General features: G+C 34.8%; 1 protein-coding gene across 11 annotated transcripts in view; it reads left to right on the top strand.

Annotated features, from left to right (window-relative positions):
• Positions 1 to 18,522, top strand: part of TUT7 (terminal uridylyl transferase 7) — a 33,733-nt gene that overhangs the window by 10,203 nt on the left and 5,008 nt on the right. For 9 of the 11 annotated variants that reach the window (XM_067316761.1, XM_067316764.1, XM_067316755.1 and 6 more), the window contains 19 exons: positions 279 to 330; positions 2,119 to 2,188; positions 3,056 to 3,182; positions 3,963 to 4,082; positions 5,729 to 5,860; positions 6,776 to 6,956; positions 7,327 to 8,465; positions 8,602 to 8,752; positions 9,450 to 9,536; positions 10,689 to 10,789; positions 11,374 to 11,431; positions 12,149 to 12,252; positions 13,384 to 13,473; positions 13,563 to 13,676; positions 13,786 to 13,863; positions 14,609 to 14,786; positions 15,496 to 15,543; positions 15,656 to 15,747; positions 16,260 to 16,375. In XM_067316761.1, the coding sequence (XP_067172862.1) occupies positions 279 to 330; positions 2,119 to 2,188; positions 3,056 to 3,182; positions 3,963 to 4,082; positions 5,729 to 5,860; positions 6,776 to 6,956; positions 7,327 to 8,465; positions 8,602 to 8,752; positions 9,450 to 9,536; positions 10,689 to 10,789; positions 11,374 to 11,431; positions 12,149 to 12,252; positions 13,384 to 13,473; positions 13,563 to 13,676; positions 13,786 to 13,863; positions 14,609 to 14,786; positions 15,496 to 15,543; positions 15,656 to 15,747; positions 16,260 to 16,375 (3,038 nt within the window). The remainder of the gene's footprint in view (positions 1 to 278; positions 331 to 2,118; positions 2,189 to 3,055; positions 3,183 to 3,962; positions 4,083 to 5,728; positions 5,861 to 6,775; positions 6,957 to 7,326; positions 8,466 to 8,601; positions 8,753 to 9,449; positions 9,537 to 10,688; positions 10,790 to 11,373; positions 11,432 to 12,148; positions 12,253 to 13,383; positions 13,474 to 13,562; positions 13,677 to 13,785; positions 13,864 to 14,608; positions 14,787 to 15,495; positions 15,544 to 15,655; positions 15,748 to 16,259; positions 16,376 to 18,522) is intronic. The other 2 variants (XM_067316762.1, XM_067316763.1) reach the window with 2 other exon arrangements.

The raw sequence follows: 18,522 nt of genomic DNA, 5'->3' as shown, positions 1-18,522 counted from the left end.
AGTCTTTGGTGTAGAGGTAAAAATAGCTTTATTTACAATCATCTAGGATTATTTTCTTGTAAATAAGCAGAGTTCATGTTCCTTTTGACATAATCTAGCACTAACCAAGGATGAAATGTTCTATTTTCTTATTGCTATTATTTCGTTTCCTTTTTGCTGTCCATTTGGGGTGGGGGGAAACAGAAGTGTCATAGGGAGTATGTCTAAAGGTTTTTTTTGAGTTGTGGAAGAACACCTTTTTGACAGCAATGAAAATGGCTTTATTGCTTTATTCACAGATGGCTCAACCAGATGTTCTCTTACTTGTGCAAGAAAGTCTAAAGAACAGTGGTAAGAAAACTTCCCTGTTTTTAGTTTTCACATTATTCTTCTTACTACTTAATAATTTTGAATCCCATTTCTGCTGAGCAGATAAGCCATATGCTGTTTTGCTGAATAATGTAAGAGTGAAAAATATTACAATAGTTGACAGAACTTACTTTTGTTTTTGTGTTCAGTTTAAAGGCTACTGAAGTCCCCTTATTTTTGTTTGTGGGAGAAATTATTGGTTGAGTGTTCTTTTACATTATAAGGGAAGATGCCATTAAAGTAGACTGTGCTACTTTTCCTTCCCCATACTGCTCTATTATCCTTACCCTTATAGTAGAGAAAGTAGCTTAGGCTCTTCTAACTTGTGTTCAGAAACTTAGAGGCTTATTTTCTTATATATGCAATTGAGTGCATGTGCCTGTTAGCGCACCGATGCTGTGTACAAATGAATGCATGCAGACACGTTTTTTTCATGTAACGAGTACAACACTATGTACTAATAAAGGCGAGTAAAATTTAAGATCTTAAAAACTGCACTCCAACCAAATAGAGCATATCCAGGCAAAAAATAAAAGATGGAGAAGATGCCCTTTCCTTTTAAATGTGAATTTCAAAGTAATTTTTTTCTGTTTGTTTGCTTTGCTTTATGTCCATAGCAGGGGAAGTAGAGGTGTAGTTCCAAACATATATTAAGTATGAATATATTTGTTGAACTAGATTTTCTGCCTTTTTCTGCCTTTTTCTCACCCCTCCCTCCCTTAACATCTGTGCATCTTCTTCTCTGGTCAAATGACCTGTACAGTCCTTGAAAACAGTGTTGTTTATTGCTCAACCAGAGTGAAGGAATGAAGGCCTAGATCCCAAAAGAACTCAGAATACCTGAAGTGTTTTAAAAGCAAGCACCAGTTGCTCTTAACACCTTGTGCAAAGCCTTTTCCTGTGAGTCAGGGGCAGAACATTAGGCATTTGAGGAACCTGGTGCCAAAACCAAGACGTTTTCAAAAGGTTAGGTGGCACCAAAAAAACACTTCTTGCTTTCAAAATTTTTGAATTGGGTGTCTAAAATTGCATCATAGTTTATTCTGGATCTAGTCCAGTGAAACAGCTAGGTGTCAGATAGTAACTTCTAGTTTGGATCAGTTCACTCCAACTGGAAAAAGGAACAGAGTCATATTTGAACTTTTTAAGTTAAGTTTTGAGTTAAACAAAGCTGAACTGAGTTTGGAAACCTATATAAAACATGAGGGGAGAAAAAAAAGTATAGAAAGAAGACATTACATCATGTTGAAAAGCCAGCTCCAACACTTACATTAAGTGTTTCTAGATTAGGAAGGAAAACAAACTGAGATATTTTCTTTGTTTAGTACTGAGATAACTCTACTTTTTTCATCTTTCACTCTAATTTTGTTTTGCGAATGTCGTTGGTCTGCCTGTCTACCTGAAGTACTGAAGTTCTTCTAGAGTTTAATCTGTCTGCAGTAAAGCCAACACTTAACTGATACATCTGGTTAATTGTATTATACCTACTGTATATATTGAATTTTGGAAAGTTTATTTTTTCTTAAGTATTTTATTAAACAGCACTGTTTAATATAGTTTAGACCACATTTTTCCTGTCTCATTTTAAAACCTGCTTTAAAAGAATAACAGGATTGATCTGTTGGTTGAGTTAGTTAAATGGCAAATTTTGAGATAGTTAGGAAACTGAGATTCAGAATCTGGGTGTACTCCTCTAGTTGCATGAATTTCCAGTTCAACACATTTGTATCACTACCATGCCTAAGACAGCTTTTTCTTTTTTCCCTCTAGAATCTTTTATTGAAGTTGATGCAGATTTCCATGCTAGAATACCAGTGGTGGTGTGCAGAGAAAAACAAAGGTCTCAGTTGTCACTTTGTGTGTTCTAATAGCATATAGCAATGTAAATTATATATACCAGCATCTGAAAAATGAAGTTTTTGTACTAAATAATTACAGTTCCATGGATATTGAAACACAAACTAACACTCATGGGCAAGTCATTCCTAGACTAGAATAAGAGGGTAAGGGTTGTTCTGTCCTCAATTGCCTATTTCCCAAACCCCTAAAGAGTTACGGTTTCCAGCATGTACCCTTACTCTTCCATTTGGAATAATTGTTTAAGCAGAAACTTCCTTTCTTTCCTTATAGGTAATGCAGATATTAAATTAAGGATTTCTTTAAGAGCAAGAGCAGCTTGCTTAGCTTCAGTAGTATGTTGAGAACAGGAGAAAGGCATTTTATTTTGCCCATTTAATGGTTATCACTTAAGATTCATGAAACATTCTATAAATGGTGACTGATAGAGAAATATTACTGGTTATTTTCTGCTACCCTGATCTTTCACTGTTTGGAAACTTTTCTTGTGCTCTAGAAACACTATAGAAATCATTTTATCATGGGTGTGGAAATGGGAAGATGTTTTTCTTTCATGAAGAAAATTAGTACTGTAAACTTAGTTTAGTGTATTAATGTTTAGTTATTAGAAACAAAAATACTTAAATTTGAATTGTACTTGAAAACACTTTTACAGAAAATTACAATGCATATCTTCTCAATCTAACCACAAATCAAACTTCTTTTGTTTCTTTTTATGTAAATCTGTTGTCTTTGAGAAGTTGTTAAATCTTTCTTAATGGCCTCAAGCTATGATGTTTTGTGAGATGTCATCTGACCCATCACTCATAACACCTCCAAGATTTTTTACTTTGTTTCTTTTTGTTTTTAGTGGTCTTACTTGTAAAGTAAGTGCAGGGAATGAGAATGCTTGCCTGACAACAAACCATTTGGCTACTCTTGGGAAACTAGAACCTACTGTTGTACCTTTAGTGATCGCCTTCAGGTACTGGGCAAAGGTAGGAGTTCTTTGTACTCCCCCATCTGTGAATGAATATTGAATAAACATTAATGTTATGCTAGTGAGAATAGGTATGATTTAGAAAAACATTGCTGAAATTCTTTTTAAGGAAGGAGTAGGAAAAGGGATATTGAATTGTTATAAATAGTAAATTTTATAAATTATATAGTTATTATTTGCACATAGTGTTGTGCAAAATTGCAAAAGGGGAATTTTCAGCTTCAGCCAGTGGCATACAGATTTAAGCATCCTGTTCTTCTACATTACCAAACAAGTCAGAGGAATCTGTATGAAATAGAATCACTGATTTCCCATAAACTTCCACCATAAAACAGTTGAAAGAAAAAAATGTTTGTATTTCAATATGGAAACTTTAAAAAAAATCCTATAAACCAAAATGACTTGTTCCAAAACTTTGTGTGCATGCAACTAAAATATGACTTAAGAAAAACATTGAGTTTGAACTTCTGTTATATCTATGTAAAATGAGTTATCCTTTTTTGCATGTGCAGTATGCTGTTTGTTTTGCCAATCTGCATACAATGACTCTTCAGTGTAATTGAAGAGTAGGACTCTCACTGAAAAGGTTATACTAGTAATATGACTCCAGAAAATATTAAGGCCTTCAGAGCCAAGTCCATCTCATAAGAGGAGGTCAAAGATGTTTGAGTCTCCCTCATAATTTAATTTGACAGACTTCAGAAGAGAAATTGTAAGAATATTTTTCACAGTGTCACTTGAAAAAACATTTTAATGACTACACAACTTATCTTTACAGCTGTGCTGTGTCGATCGTCCCGAAGAAGGAGGCTTGTCACCTTACGTATTTGCTTTAATGGTTATCTTCTTTCTGCAACAGAGGAAAGAGCCATTTCTACCTGTTTATTTGGGATCATGGGTATGTGTATTAATACATTGAACATTATGAATGAGAGGATAGTCTTTCCCTTGGGCTGCTGCTTCTTCCTACACTGAGCAAGCTATAAGCCAGTTGTTTCTGCTCGGGTTGGGAAAGAATGTGAATTCAGCCAGGCTACACCTGTGCTTGGCTCTCTGGATGAAATTCACAATCAAAATTACTGAACTAAGTGCTTCTGTTTCCCCTTTAGTGAGCAGAGAGAGTTGGGCAATGAAGAATGTGCTTCATAACCCCACCTACTTCCTCACTTGTTCAGCCTTTCTTCCAAAATCTTAAAAAGTCTGAATTCACATAGATACAAGCCAAAACAACGTCTTGTACCTTGACATCTAATTCTTTGTTTCCAATGAAGAAGATGGGCTCATTCTTTAGAAATAGTGGTGGTGGTGTTAAGCTTTTTATGTATAAGCCTAATGAGCCTGATGTCTACTTTATGCCATCCTCAGTCTGAAGGGATTCAGACATACCTCTAAATGCTTTTAAGTGAGTAGCCTAAGCACCCAGCTCTAGGATGGGCTGGGATTGAGGATACTATCAACTCTTGTAGTTGAAATTATGCCACTGTATAGGCAAAAATGTGTCACTCCTGAGACCAGAGAAAGCAGAAGTATGATTTGCTGAGAGGAGTCCCAAGTTCTAGTTTCTGGTCCCACCACTGCTTATGTATTTTATTCAAAGACTCTGTAAGGCAAAATGCCTAAGCAGTCCCTAAAACAGAGACCAGAACTCTGAAATCTCCTCTTCCAGGAAAAGTACCTTCTGGATGAAAAGTATAACTGTTCTTTTAAGTAAAGCATGGCTGCCATCTCATTCCCCTGTCAATCTTAATGATAGTAGTAGTGGTTATGTGTTTTGTGTAGAGCTTGACCTTTTAAATTTGTTAAGCTTCACAAAAAATACACCTGTCAGATTTAGCTAGGTGAGAACTTAAGTGAGGGAACACTTAGCCAGAGGACAGTTGTGGGCACTTGACTTAACCTGGCAACAGTGAGGTTAGTTGTGACTATATGTAGACCACATTATACGTATTAGTGCAATATCTGCCTGAGGAATCAGACTAGGCGTTTAGAGGATGTACCTTTTTGATTTAGAAGCTTGAATTGTATCTTCTTTATGTATCAGGAGTTCTATTAAGAATGCAGATCCAGAATCTAATTCTCCTGGTTACCATTCAGCTGTTGCATTCATGGCACCTGTTTTTCTTATGGTCACCTGTTAAATTTAGTGTGCATATTCCAATTTTCACAACCAATTAAATGGGCCTTGCAGATAACTACTTGGCTGCACAGTAGACTCATCCCCAAAGCCTGTCTACACTCCTCACTGAATGAGGCAAAAGTCCTATAGTATATGGCTATATAATTAAAAATTGTATATTAATGGATTTGTAATCTGCTAAGACAAGGTTTTATGACATATGGATACATTTCCAAAAGCACTGAGCTCCTGAGTGCTTTTTGTAGGAAAAGTAAAAGGAAGAGAGAAGCAGGGTAGAGAATATTCTAGGCAAGGAACGGTCATCTTTAAACCCTGTTCTGCTTTTCTTTGCATTGTTAACCTTGGGGGGAAATGATTTAAAGTTCACATGATATTAAATTTTATCATGCTTTCTCTACTTTCTTCAGATTGGAGGATTCTCATTAAACAAATTAACAAATTTTAATCTTAAAGAAGTTGAGAATGATGCTGTGGTTTGGGAGCATAACCCCCTTGATGATTCTGATTCGTCAAAAGAAACTTCTCTTAAAAAGGGCAAGGTCTGACCATTTAACTTCCTTCTGTTCTAGTCATTGTTATTCTTGGAGAAAGACTCATCTTCTATTTATGTTTTGCATTTGTACTGCAAAGCCATAAGATGAGCTAAGAAATTGGACAGCTGTTTGATATGAGGCTTCCTATGTTTATCTTCTGGTTCTGAGAAGCTAGCAGAAAACTGGGAGCAATTTAATAAATTTACAAATATTAAGATGAAAGGCATAAGACTGTTCAAACAGAAAAATCTGTTTAAAAAACATACACTGTATTTTTTAATATTGAGATACTATTGATGGCATCTATTGCCTGTTGGTGTGTACTAAGCAGATAAGACACAAAAAAATAATTATTTCATGGAGGTTAAACATTTGCAGACTTGGCAGAATAAGCATCTAGAAAGTCTAAGTGATAAAATTTCTGTTGTTTCATGCCTTCCTTGAATGTGTGTTTTTTCTTCTGTGGACTTGCAGGAAGATTCAGTATATTTTGTGCATTCAGTCTATCTCAAAATTATGCTTTACTAATAAAGAGGTTATATCTATTCTCTTAATTTAAATTCGATGTGATATTTTCTTGGAAAATGACAAAAACACTTCCAGAATTATTATTAATCCTTGATGTCATTCTTCAACCATTATTACAATCTTAGATTCTGAAGTTTTATAATCCTAGCTTATACTATTTCTTTAAATTTTTCTTTTATTGCAGTATTAATCTTTCATGTTGAGACATGAGCGTGAAATTTGGAAGCAACTATAAATTTTGTTATATTACATTACAGATCGAGTACAGTGAAATCAAGTTACACGACATTATTAACAAGTGCATATTCTAGATTGGCTTTTTTAAAAAAAAAAAAAACTAAATCCCTATGTATGTGTTAAATATTATTTAAGCTTTTCTTCTGTAATTGACAGGTTCCCTTAGTATTTGATTCAGGACACCAGTGTTCAGCACCAGTTGGGCAGCTGTGGGTAGAGCTGCTTCGTTTCTATGCCTTGGAGTTTAATTTGGCTGATTTGGTTATTAGCATACGGCTCAAAGAAACAGTGTCTCGTGAATTAAAGGACTGGCCTAAAAAGCGCATTGCTGTGGAAGGTATATGATGTTTATCATCAAACTTTAAAGGGCTGTTACCTTTAATTTCCTAGGGTATTGCCTTGGCTATTGCCATCATGTGTAATAAGTTAGAATTTTTTTTATCTTGGTCTGTGGTTTCTAATAATACAGCAGAATATGTTTTGAAAAAATCAATTTAAGTAATGTTTCTTTTCAGTATTTTTATCAACGTTACCAAATATAATTAAGTAGCTTTTAAAAAAAACTTCTTCAGCACAATTCTTAAATTTTATGTCCTTAACATAATGTCTTAATGTAATAAATTTAAATTTTGTAAGGATGTAAATAAATTCTTTAAAAAAAATTTTTTTAACTTCTACACTGCTGGCTTATTTCTTCTTTCTACTAGACCCATATTCAGTCAAAAGGAATGTGGCCAGAACTCTGAACAGCCAGCTAGTGTATGAGTATATTCTTCACTGCCTGAGAGCAACGTACAAGTATTTTGCCTTGCCTCACAAAAAAAACACAAAGTTCAGCAAAAAAAGCCCTCCAAATGCCAGTGAGGAGAAATCCCAAATACTGGACCTTGAAAAAGATGCTATAAAGCATGAAAATTCTGAATTGCAAAACCTGGATGGCAAAACAAACAGAGCAATAGTAGAAGATTGCATAATTGAGAGTACAGGTATCCCTCAAGCACATAGAATTGATTCTTCAAAACTATGTGATGGCTCAGAAAGCTTGACTGAAGAGGAACTGGCTGATGATATAAGTCATTTGGGACTTGCTCATGAAGATTCAGACTGTGTAATTGAAGAAATTATTTCTGGAGATAATGAAGACTTTAAACCAAGTTGTGAAGAGACAGAGAGTGGGAATGAAGAGGAAGAATATGAGGAAGAACATGAACAAGAAAGAAGATGGAATAATAGCTTGATGACTGCCTATCAGGGAATAGATGAAGACAGTGAAAGCGGAGATCTCCCTGTTACAGTGAATGAACATGATATAGAAACATGCAGTACTTCAGACTTGGAAGGTTTTCTAAACACTGCATTTACGGAGAGTGATGAGTTTGGCTTAGAGTGCAGTGGTATAATGGATGATAAGGTTGATATTGACGAGGAGAGCACTGAAGGTACTGACGAACTGGATGAATCCCCAAACAAATTCATACCTTCAACACAGAATCACATATCTGAAATGATTAACTCAGATGATGAGGATGAAGAGGAGGAAGAACCAAGTCGTCTAAACCAGACGAAGTGTGATGATACCAGAAGAACTGAAGGTGAACTAGATAACACATACACTGGATCTGCAGATGAGGATGCACTGTCTGAGGAGGAGGAAGATTTGTCCATCCTTATTAAATATGAAGAAAAACATCTCAAAGAAAATGTGGATGGACCTCTGAGGATCAATTTAAGTCAAGAGGATCTTACTGAGAGAAGAAGCTCTTTTGAAGAGAACGCAGCTATAGAACAGTGTTTAGACTCTGAACTTGTTTATGAATTCAGTAAACCAGCTTTTACAAAGGGCAAGGTAAGTGAGCTTTATCGGAATATTAACATATTGCTTATATTTTATTATCAGTTGTATGAAAGCATTGTTCAATTTCATTGAAAGACTGTTTGTTTGTTTGTTTTTTTTAAACGAATATCACTTTCTGTTCGTGCAGTCTCCTACAATAGTATGTAGCTTGTGCAAACGGGAAGGTCACTTGAAGAGAGATTGTCCAGAAGACTTCAAGAAGATTGAACTAGACCCACTGCCAATGCTGTCACCCAAATTTTCATTTATTTTAGATCAAGTTTGTGTCCAGTGTTACCGTAAGTTCTTTTCCTTTGGATATTGTTGTGGGGAAGAAAAGTATTGCAAAAAATAATGAAATAACCACTGATTAATGGTGTTATAAAGGGGACCAATTTATCTGCCACACAGCATCTAACTCCATTAGATAAAATTTTAGCTTTGTAAGGGCTATTATAGGACCACTGAACAGTTTTTATCTAGAGAAATAAAACCTGTTTAGATTTATCTTCTGCATACTGAAAGGTTCTGGCTGTCTGATGACCCATTTAGGCATCTTAGTATAAATCTAAGAATTTAATTTTGGGTAGTTTTTTGACTAATGCTTTTACATTTGTCTCTACTTTGAGTTTCGTCACTATTCTTCTAGTTGTGGTTTCTAGTAAACAAAGATGTCAATGTTCTATAAAAATCAGAGTAAGAGTACTGTTTTATAACACTTCTCCACTTTTGTTCTTTTCAGAGTGACCCAACTTTCCTCCTTTCTCTCTTGCCATTCCTGAACAGACAAAATGCATTATCTGTCTAATTAATGTTTTTCTTTGAACAGGTATTTTCCTTCTACTTCATCGTTGCTTTTTCCTCCACATGTGAATCTTCTCTTGCTTTTCTCCCTGCTCCCCACCCTCCACCCTCCCACTTTTTCATTTGAATCTTTGCTGTTGACTGTTTTTACAAATCACTTTGCCTAAATTGTTGTGTTCTTTTGTTTTAAAGAGGATTTTGCTCCAAATATTGTAGAAGATCAGGCTCGGGAACATATACGACAAAATTTAGAAAACTTCATTAGACAGGACTTTCCAGGTAATCATGTAGTTCTGGCTTTATACTTACACTTGAGTGTCTTCCAAGTGTGTTAGCATGTCAGCAGAATAAACATTTTAGTATTTAATCATTTAAACGACATCGCTGCTCAAAATTAATATATAACATTACATTAGCTTGTAGTATCTTCCAACAACCATATAACTAATACAACTTAATGTCTCATCCGTATATATCATGTCCTGGGCTCCTCCCTGTTGACATGTATTTTCCTTCTTTAAAATACAAAGGCTCCAAAATCATGTCAGTTGTGTGTTTAAAAAAAAAAAATCAGATTTTTTTTTAAGTTTCTTCATCTTAGTCAGAAATATAACACATAAGTAAGAAGGAAAAAATAACAAGTTAAGAAAATAACAATCAAAGTAGTAGTGGAACAGTTCTATAACTGTCATTTTAACCTCATTCGTTAGGCAGACTTCTTATTGTTGTATCTGTTCTCGCAAACAACAAGTTTTCTGTAGTCCTTAAGAACTCCTTTAGGACTCCTGATTCCAAGATTAAGAAACAGTGTTTAATTCATATACATATGTTTCCCTTAATTTCAGCATTCCTCTTTGTTCTTATGTTTACTGTGACAGATAAAAATTGGTAGTGTCTAGAAGTATTAAAAAAAAAAAAATCTGGCACAAGGCCAGGAGAGTTTGTGCCCCTACCACAGCTTGTTTTTGGAATATTTTAAAGTATAAGCACATCTAACCGGTCTGTGAAGCCTAGTTGTTTGACACCGTTTCATTTATTTCTGGAATTCTTATCTGTAGCACCCGGACTTCAGTCTTTTAAAATTTGCAAAAGAATTTTTGGCTGGAGCCTCGTATGTGGACAGATCTGTTCCTTATCCTGAAGATCTCTGTAGAGAGCAATCTTCTATCTTTTATCCATATTTTAGCTTGCATGCTGATGATTTAATTATTTGACAACCTAATTTATTTCTGGATCTGTAAAAGACTCATTTGAACTAATAAAGTAGCGATTCTTTCCTAATCAAAAAGGTTGATGAGAAAGTAAAGTTCAAAGTACTACATAAAAATGGTAATGGGTTCACCTCTGTGTTAAAAGGCATGCTGTGGTTTGAAGCTGTATAAAATTTGAGATTCTGCATCAATATGTTGTTATCTGTTACATCTCTTACAGGAACCAAGCTGAATTTGTTTGGCTCCTCCAAAAATGGTTTTGGCTTCAAACAAAGTGACCTTGATATCTGTTGGACAATTGATGGACTGGAAACTGCTGAGGTAGAAGACTTTTTTTTTAACAAATGCAAAACTTTTATGGCTAGGTAAATTAATTGTGCATATATTGAAACAAATTTACTTTTTGTAACAGTGCTTCAGATTAGAGGAAAATGTAAATAGGTGCCTCAAAAGCAGATAATGTGGGTAGTATCTTGAAAATTTTTTACTGTTATTCTAGATAGGCCTTTAAAAATTTTTACTCTCAGTACACAATTTTCTTCCGTATTCTGCACTAATGTTTTTCTAATATTAACTCTGCAAACAAATAGAGTGGATTTGTTTCAGTATTAGTTTTGTAACATAAAAGAACTAGAAATGGAAGGTTGTGGGAAAGAACTATGCCTAATATAAATTAACTTTAAAAAAGCCTATGTTAAGACCCTGTCTAGTATTGGTTTTGCAAGAAGTGCCATTTTGAAACATTTTCTGGTATTTGCATCATTCCGTACGATTTGAAACCCTGAGTTATGCAGATGTAAGCTTAATGACAAATAATAAAAGATTTGTCTGAAATACTTTGTCTAGACCTGTTCTAGCAGATGCAACTTTAGTATTGATTTTTTTTTTTCCCCTTAATGTCTTAGAGCCTTGATTGCATCAGAATCATTGAAGACTTAGCAAAAGTTCTCAAGAAACATTCAGGTACTTTCTTGAAAATGAAAATAAGTGACTTCATTTATGTGACTTTAACTGATGCAGTGAGAAGCTTCTGGGGCATTGTACATGATAATTGTTAAGATAAAACTGCATTAAAGAGCTCGATATTAGTAAGAATGAGGGTATATGTTGTGAACATTTTGGATTTATTTTTTTACATATGGAGGTCTTTAAGGTTATAATGTTGTAGGACCAGATCTCAGTTGGACAGATTCATAACCCATATGTGTGAGAAGAAGCCTTAAGATAAAGTTTGGGGCTTCAGGTTAGTAGCTACATTGCATTTGTATGTTCTGTATTCAAACAGTTAATAATAAAAGGCAAGCTCACAGAAGCTTGCCCTAGACATTCTGTTTTATTTACACGAAAATATGGTTTTTATAGGGTTCTGGTGTATCTCACATAAATTTAAGATATTTGCAGTGAACTATCAGTGATCTCAAGCTTATTTTGATGTAAAATTCAGACAAATCTTCAGTTCATTTGTGTGTAGGTATGTGTGTGTATGTATGTATAATTGTTTGTAGATTCACAGAGTTTGACAAATGCCTAAAATAGATATTAAAAAATAACTGAAATAATTTTGGTATCAGCTAAGATTTTATTTTGTAACACTTCTGCCGCAGTTTTGGGTTGTGTGTAGGGCATTTGATACTGTTATGACTGTATGTCATCATTCAATAGTTCAACTTTTTATTCTAGGTCTAAGAAATGTCTTGCCTATAACAACTGCTAAAGTCCCAATTGTCAAATTCTTCCATGTCAGAAGTGGTCTTGAAGTAGACATCAGTTTATATAACACTCTGGTAAGGTTATCTTCTTTTCTATTAATAGGACAAACTGGGGCTTCCGGGTGAGGATGAAATGCTGGTTTTGCTGAGGTTCAATAATAACTTATCAATTACCTATTTCAATTTTAGATTTTTGAGTACCAGTGTTTTATTTGACTACAAGTGGAGTCAACACAGTTGAGACTTTAGAGTTGTTGCTTCTTTGATATATTTCTTCTTCAGTAAGAGTAAGAGTAAGAGCTAATCTTTTAGGTGTTTGAGTCTTTCTGTAACTCAGAAAACTTAACATAACTTCAGTCTTTCCTCCTCACCCCCAGTCATGGCTGTTCCTTAGAACCTCAGTGATTCTGTGATTCTGTGATTTGAGACCTGGGACAGTGATTTTGAAACCAACTTGTCTGAACTGGGACACATGTTACAGTCTACAAAAGAGCACAGGTCCTCAGCCAAATATTTTAAAAAAAAGTTTTGTTTTTTTTTTCAATGTCTATGAACTTCAAAAGCCAGTTCCTTGAAACATCAAAGGAAAGTAAGTTTTAGAGACAAGCATTAAACTTTCTGAAGTTTCTGTATCAGCCCAAGGGGAGTCTTGAGGAGGATACTTCAGCCACTCAGTAAGTCTGAAAGTCTGTTCTTGAAGCTATGCATCCATATGAGTCAGCTGATAGCTCTCACATCTCTGGGCTGAAAATCTTTTAGTTCAACAACTTACCTTCTACCAATTATTTTGAAAACACAGTAATAGATTAATGCTTCCCTTTCTGAGATACTATTCTGTGAATGCTGCTTGGTACCACTTTTAAGCAGATTAAAGATGTTTATCAGCTCTTTAGCAGGTGATAACCTCATAGTTGAATGCTTCCTTTCTCAATTATATACATTCTGTTACTCAGGGCTTCACATTTGCTTTTGTTGAGCACACAAGACTAGTGTCTTTGTCCACAAATTCATTATGACTTTTAAATAAATTGGAATGGAAAAAATATGCATGTATATATGTGAACTCTCCAGCTACAGTACTCTGAATCATTCCTTGACTTTGCTTATCTTGACTAAAAATGTTTTTCATCTTTTCAGAGGCTTTAGCTTATTACCTCTTTTCTGTAGGGCATCTGTTTTTTGTGTATGACTTTCTTATTTTTATAGGCCTTGCATAACACAAGACTCCTGTCATCATATGCAGCCATTGATCCTAGAGTAAAATACCTTTGCTACACAATGAAAGTCTTTACGAAGGTAAGTATACTTGAGACACTCTAGAAGCAGTAGCACCTACAGCAAGAACTGGTAACTATGAAAATTATAATTAATATTTCTCTTTCTAGATGTGTGACATTGGAGATGCATCTCGAGGTAGCCTTTCTTCTTATGCATATACTCTTATGGTGCTTTATTTTCTTCAACAGAGAAATCCACCTGTTATCCCTGTTCTTCAAGAGGTACAGTATCTCAAGGAAGAAATGAGTATCAGTACATGGTATTGACCAGAAGAATGTCAAATTGCTGAATCTGAACAGCTCTTCTAATGAGTTAATATTGTATTTTTAGATCTACAAAGAACCAAAGAAGCCTGAAATTTTAGTTGATGGCTGGAACGTTTATTTCTTTGATAAGATAGAAGAGTTGGTGAGTATATCAGAAAGTAAATTTGAAATGATGTTACCTGTAGCTTAGCAAATGAAAAAATTCATTTGAGGGAATGTAGTCTTCAAACAAGGTGGTGATATAGAAACCAGTTTCAAAAAAATGATCTTTGATCATGAATTGTGTATGGGTGACAAAGAAGAAAACTATATTAGTAATACACATAAATACTAAACAAAGAAATGGAAGTGTGGAAGTGGAGTGGCTATTGCTTTGAACATCCCAATCCCCTGCTGTGAATTTTTCAGAAAATAATTGATTGTATTTAATTAAGTATGAGAAAATCTGAATAAATAGACTTGATATAAATGGTTTTAAGGTGTTAGTGATGATTAATTGCTATGTATGTCACATTACTGGGTGGAGATATCTCCTACAAATATCAGTTGCATATCTAGTCACTTTTTGTTTAATCCACTTCAATAATTTTGTATTATATGATCAAATACACTGCAAGTGAATTAATAAACTTTTTGATAACAGGCCAAACTAATGTTAGAAGTAGTATTATTACTTTTTGTTACTAATCTCAGTGCTTAAAAATTACTGACTATTTTAAAGTCCAAACTGGATTACTAATACTAATTATGAAGAAAAGGGAGGTATTCTAGAATAACTCAATCATGTTTCTCTATAAAATAAAATTTATACTAAGTATAATTATTTTCATTATTTGAAATTCAAACAATGTAAGTATTGGAAAAATAAATATTTCTATCATTTCTAGTCTGTCGTCTGGCCAGAATGTGGCAAAAACACTGAATCTGTTGGGCAGCTGTGGCTTGGACTTCTCCGTTTCTACACAGAGGAATTCGATTTTAAAGAGCATGTCATATGCATTAGGAGAAAAAATCTGCTCACAACTTTCAAAAAGCAGTGGACTTCCAAATACATTGTAATTGAAGGTAAAAGCACATAAAGCAAATGAATATGTGGAATTCCTTTTAATGCCCCTATGAAAAATTTGGTCTTTTCACATGTCTTGTCTCATTTTTCTATTGCTAGATTATAAACTGCTATTTGTGCCTGTTTTGAAATCTTGGCAAAATTCCCATTGAATTTCAGTACTGCTAGAAATTCTTCAATTTTTTCCCTCCTCTGAAAAAAAGATGTAAACTAAACTTCATACTTTGCAAAATGACAATAACTGACTTAAAAATGAATTTAACCAAATGCTTTGGAGAAGAACTTATTTGTATTGCAATTGAGGTTTTACCCTAACTTATTTTTAGGTGACTCCGTATTTGTATAACTGATTGTACCATATGCATGTGTTACACTGTTAAGTAATACCATGGTATGAAGAAAATATACAGACACATTTTAGAAAATTTCCTTAAGCCACAATTCTCTGGCCCATCTGATTTTCACAGGAGGGATTTCTACTCTCCTGCCCCCACACAAAACTTATTCTTTTATAATATTTCAGTCAGTTCAGAGCTGAACTGCTGTGATCCTTTGTCCTTGGAGTGAATGTGCGTTCAATAAACTTGCAAAGAATGTAATTTGTATACTAATTCTGCATTAGGAATTCTGCCTTGAATTTTTCATGTATGTATGCAATCCTGATTTTGCCCTGGACTTGAGTAATGCCTTGTAATGCTTTTTATACAGATCCCTTTGATCTGAACCACAATCTTGGAGCTGGATTATCAAGAAAAAGTAAGTTTTCTATTCAAAAATTTGGGCATAAAGTGATGAATTTATCTTAGATCTTGTTTTGATGGTTTGTTTCATATTTGGATGATTTTTTTCTTCTTTTTTTTCTCTTCAGTGACAAACTTTATAATGAAGGCTTTTATCAATGGGAGGAGGGTATTTGGTACCCCTATAAAAATATTTCCTAAAGAATATCCCTCAAAAATGGTAAGTTGCTTTAAAGGATGTGGCAGTTTTAAAAGGGCAGTGTGTACCATGGGTGTGCTCTTATAGTATATAAAGTATCACATGTGGGAGTATGGCTGCACTCTCTTTATGCGCTTCTCATTTAAATTTAAATGGTACTCTAACAAATCTTTATTGTGAGAGTTATTACTGAGTATTGTTTTCGAGTTGTTTGCACATGGAAAGTGGTAACGTGCAGCATACCAGTCAAGTCAGGGCTTCATGGTATAGGCTTATCAGAAATTTTAGTTCCTATCAAAACAGCTTACCATTTTTTTAAAACTGCAATTAAAAAACAGCTTGCAGACCTCGTGGTCAGCAGGTCTCCTGTGAAGAAGAGGCAGCAGTGGCCAGTTATCTCATCTGGTCTTTCAGGAGTTCAGCTACACACACATGTTTATCCTTTTCCATAACTCAATGTAGTTTAACTCTTGTTTATCTGTCTTAAATTCCCAAGTGCGATTTGTTTTTTGAATGCCTGATTTCTTTTTCAGGAGTATTTCTTTGATCCAGAGGTACTGACAGAAGGAGAATTGGCACCAAATGATAGGTGCTGCAGGATTTGTGGTAAAATTGGCCATTTCATGAAGGATTGTCCCATGAGAAGAAAGTGAGTATTTGGGATCTGTGTGGAACATTTCCTTAGCATTGTTTGGAAAAAATATTAGAATAGTAATGCTAAAGCAAAAATTGTACATACTGCAAATGATTTCTTTACTATTAAGGTGATTATGTATCAATATGAGCTTTGGCAGTGGGGGCAGAAGGGGCTGTTTTTAGTCAGTGTTGAATCACCACTTAACTTTTTGCCAGCATCTTCTTGAGTGTTTAACAGAATCTTTTTCATTGAAGACTACAATACACACTTTGGCCCTCTCCACTTAGCTTAAGGCTGGTAGATGCTGATTCTGGACTTTATGTAGGAAAGCAGTAATTGAAGAGAATCTAAATGCAAAGCTGAATAGCTGTGTGCTGTGAAGAGCACTCATGAGAGCTTTTTACATATTTTCATTAAATAGCGTCTGTTTCTAGAATCCTGGTGCTCCCAGCAAGAGATGCATTTTTTTGTCATGTTTGCAGAATCATGCCATTCATGTCCAAAAGCAAAATAATGTAATGACAGCATGACTTTTTTTAAGCACTTACAGATCGGAATAGTGTCCTGTCTGTATCTAAGAGCAAGGCTTTCTGATTCTCAGTCACCAAATATTCAAAATTCAGTAAATACCTTCCTACAGCAAATGAATGCTAAATTGATTTTCCTGCTCTTTACGTGACAGTCTAAACTTAAAACTGATCCACTGAATTTTTTTCTAGTAAAAACACTAAAGCACTTTAAAGACTTCATATTTATACGAGAGTGAAAACCAGCAAATAAAACCTCAATAGGAGGAAATCATGAAAGCCTTTGTGCTCATTTTTAAAGGTGAATGGAAAATCTAACCTTTGTTTAGAGTCTGTATTATCTTAAATTGTAATTAAAAATCACCTCCACTTTTAGGTAAGTAGCTAAAAAGCTGGCGTAGAAAAATTAGATAAAGTTGCCTTTTTGATACATTGTAGGAAATTGAATTAATATTGCTGAGATCATTACCTTAGTAATCTAGTAAACTTCAGTAAATTTAAGTATAGTAGCTGATGATGGTTTGAACTTAAAGAATGCTGAAGGCATTTTGAAAATCCACTCTGTCTAAATTGCTGTTTTGGATACACTTAATGCTGCATTCTGGAGTGAAACCCCAGTTCATTTCACGTATGCAGCTATGCTCTGTGCAACACTAGAGCAGAAGGCAATGAGATTTTGCTTCTAAGAACATAAATGCCTTCTGGGGTCAGACTGCCGGTCCATCTAGATGAATCCTCTGTCCAGCACTTGCAATAGGAGATGCTGTTTATGGAGGGTGTGCTAGTTGGTTGTCTTCTGCAATCTTGTCTCTTGTATTCCCCCAGCATCCACAGTTGCTGAATGAGACCACATACCTGCCCTGGTCTTGTAGTAGTCATTTGTGGACCAGAGTTGTACCTGATTTTGTCTAATCTTTTTTTTTTTTTTTGAACCTGCTTCTTCTATCTTCCTTACCAATCTCTTATGGCATCCAGTTCCAGAATTATGCTAACTGCTGTTTAAAGTAGTACTTTATCTGTTTTAACCCAAACTCACTTTAGTTTCATCAAGCATTCCATACTATTGTGGGATTTAGTTAGTAATAATTCTGGATTTAGTTAGTAATAATTCTGGATCTGGAGTTTGTAAGCTATGACTGAGTCCCCCTTTCTGCCACCTTCTGTGAGGTGAAGAATCCTTCAGTACCTCCTCCTAAGGCAGTTGTTCCTTTGATCATTTTAGCTACCTTTCTCTGTACCTTCTCTAACTCGACTACTTCCTTTTTAAGTTAAGGAGACGAGACCAACATGCAGTATTCACATGTAGGCACGCCATGGTTTTTATACAGCAACAAAATGCTTTCTGCCTTGTTCTCAGTATTTTATCTGATGATACCAATATCCTGTTAGCCTTTTCGGCTGCTACTGTTTGTCAATCTGTTAATTTGGGGGATTTCTCTGAAATTATTTCAGGATCTCTTTCCTTACTTCTAACTGCCAGCTCCCAGTTCAACATCATATAGATATGGTTTAGGTTATTTTTCCCTGGATGTATTACCTTACATTTAGCTACACTGAAGTTCATCTGCTGCCTTTTTGCTCATTCACTCAGTTTTTTTGAGGTTATTTTCAAGTCGCTAGACATTAGTGCTG

The sequence above is a fragment of the Apteryx mantelli genome, chromosome Z (genome assembly GCF_036417845.1).
Source record: "Apteryx mantelli isolate bAptMan1 chromosome Z, bAptMan1.hap1, whole genome shotgun sequence".
Taxonomy (NCBI): Eukaryota; Metazoa; Chordata; class Aves; order Apterygiformes; family Apterygidae; genus Apteryx; species Apteryx mantelli.
The sequence above is the reverse complement of the archived record's forward strand: the minus strand, read 5'-3'. Positions and strand labels throughout refer to the sequence as shown.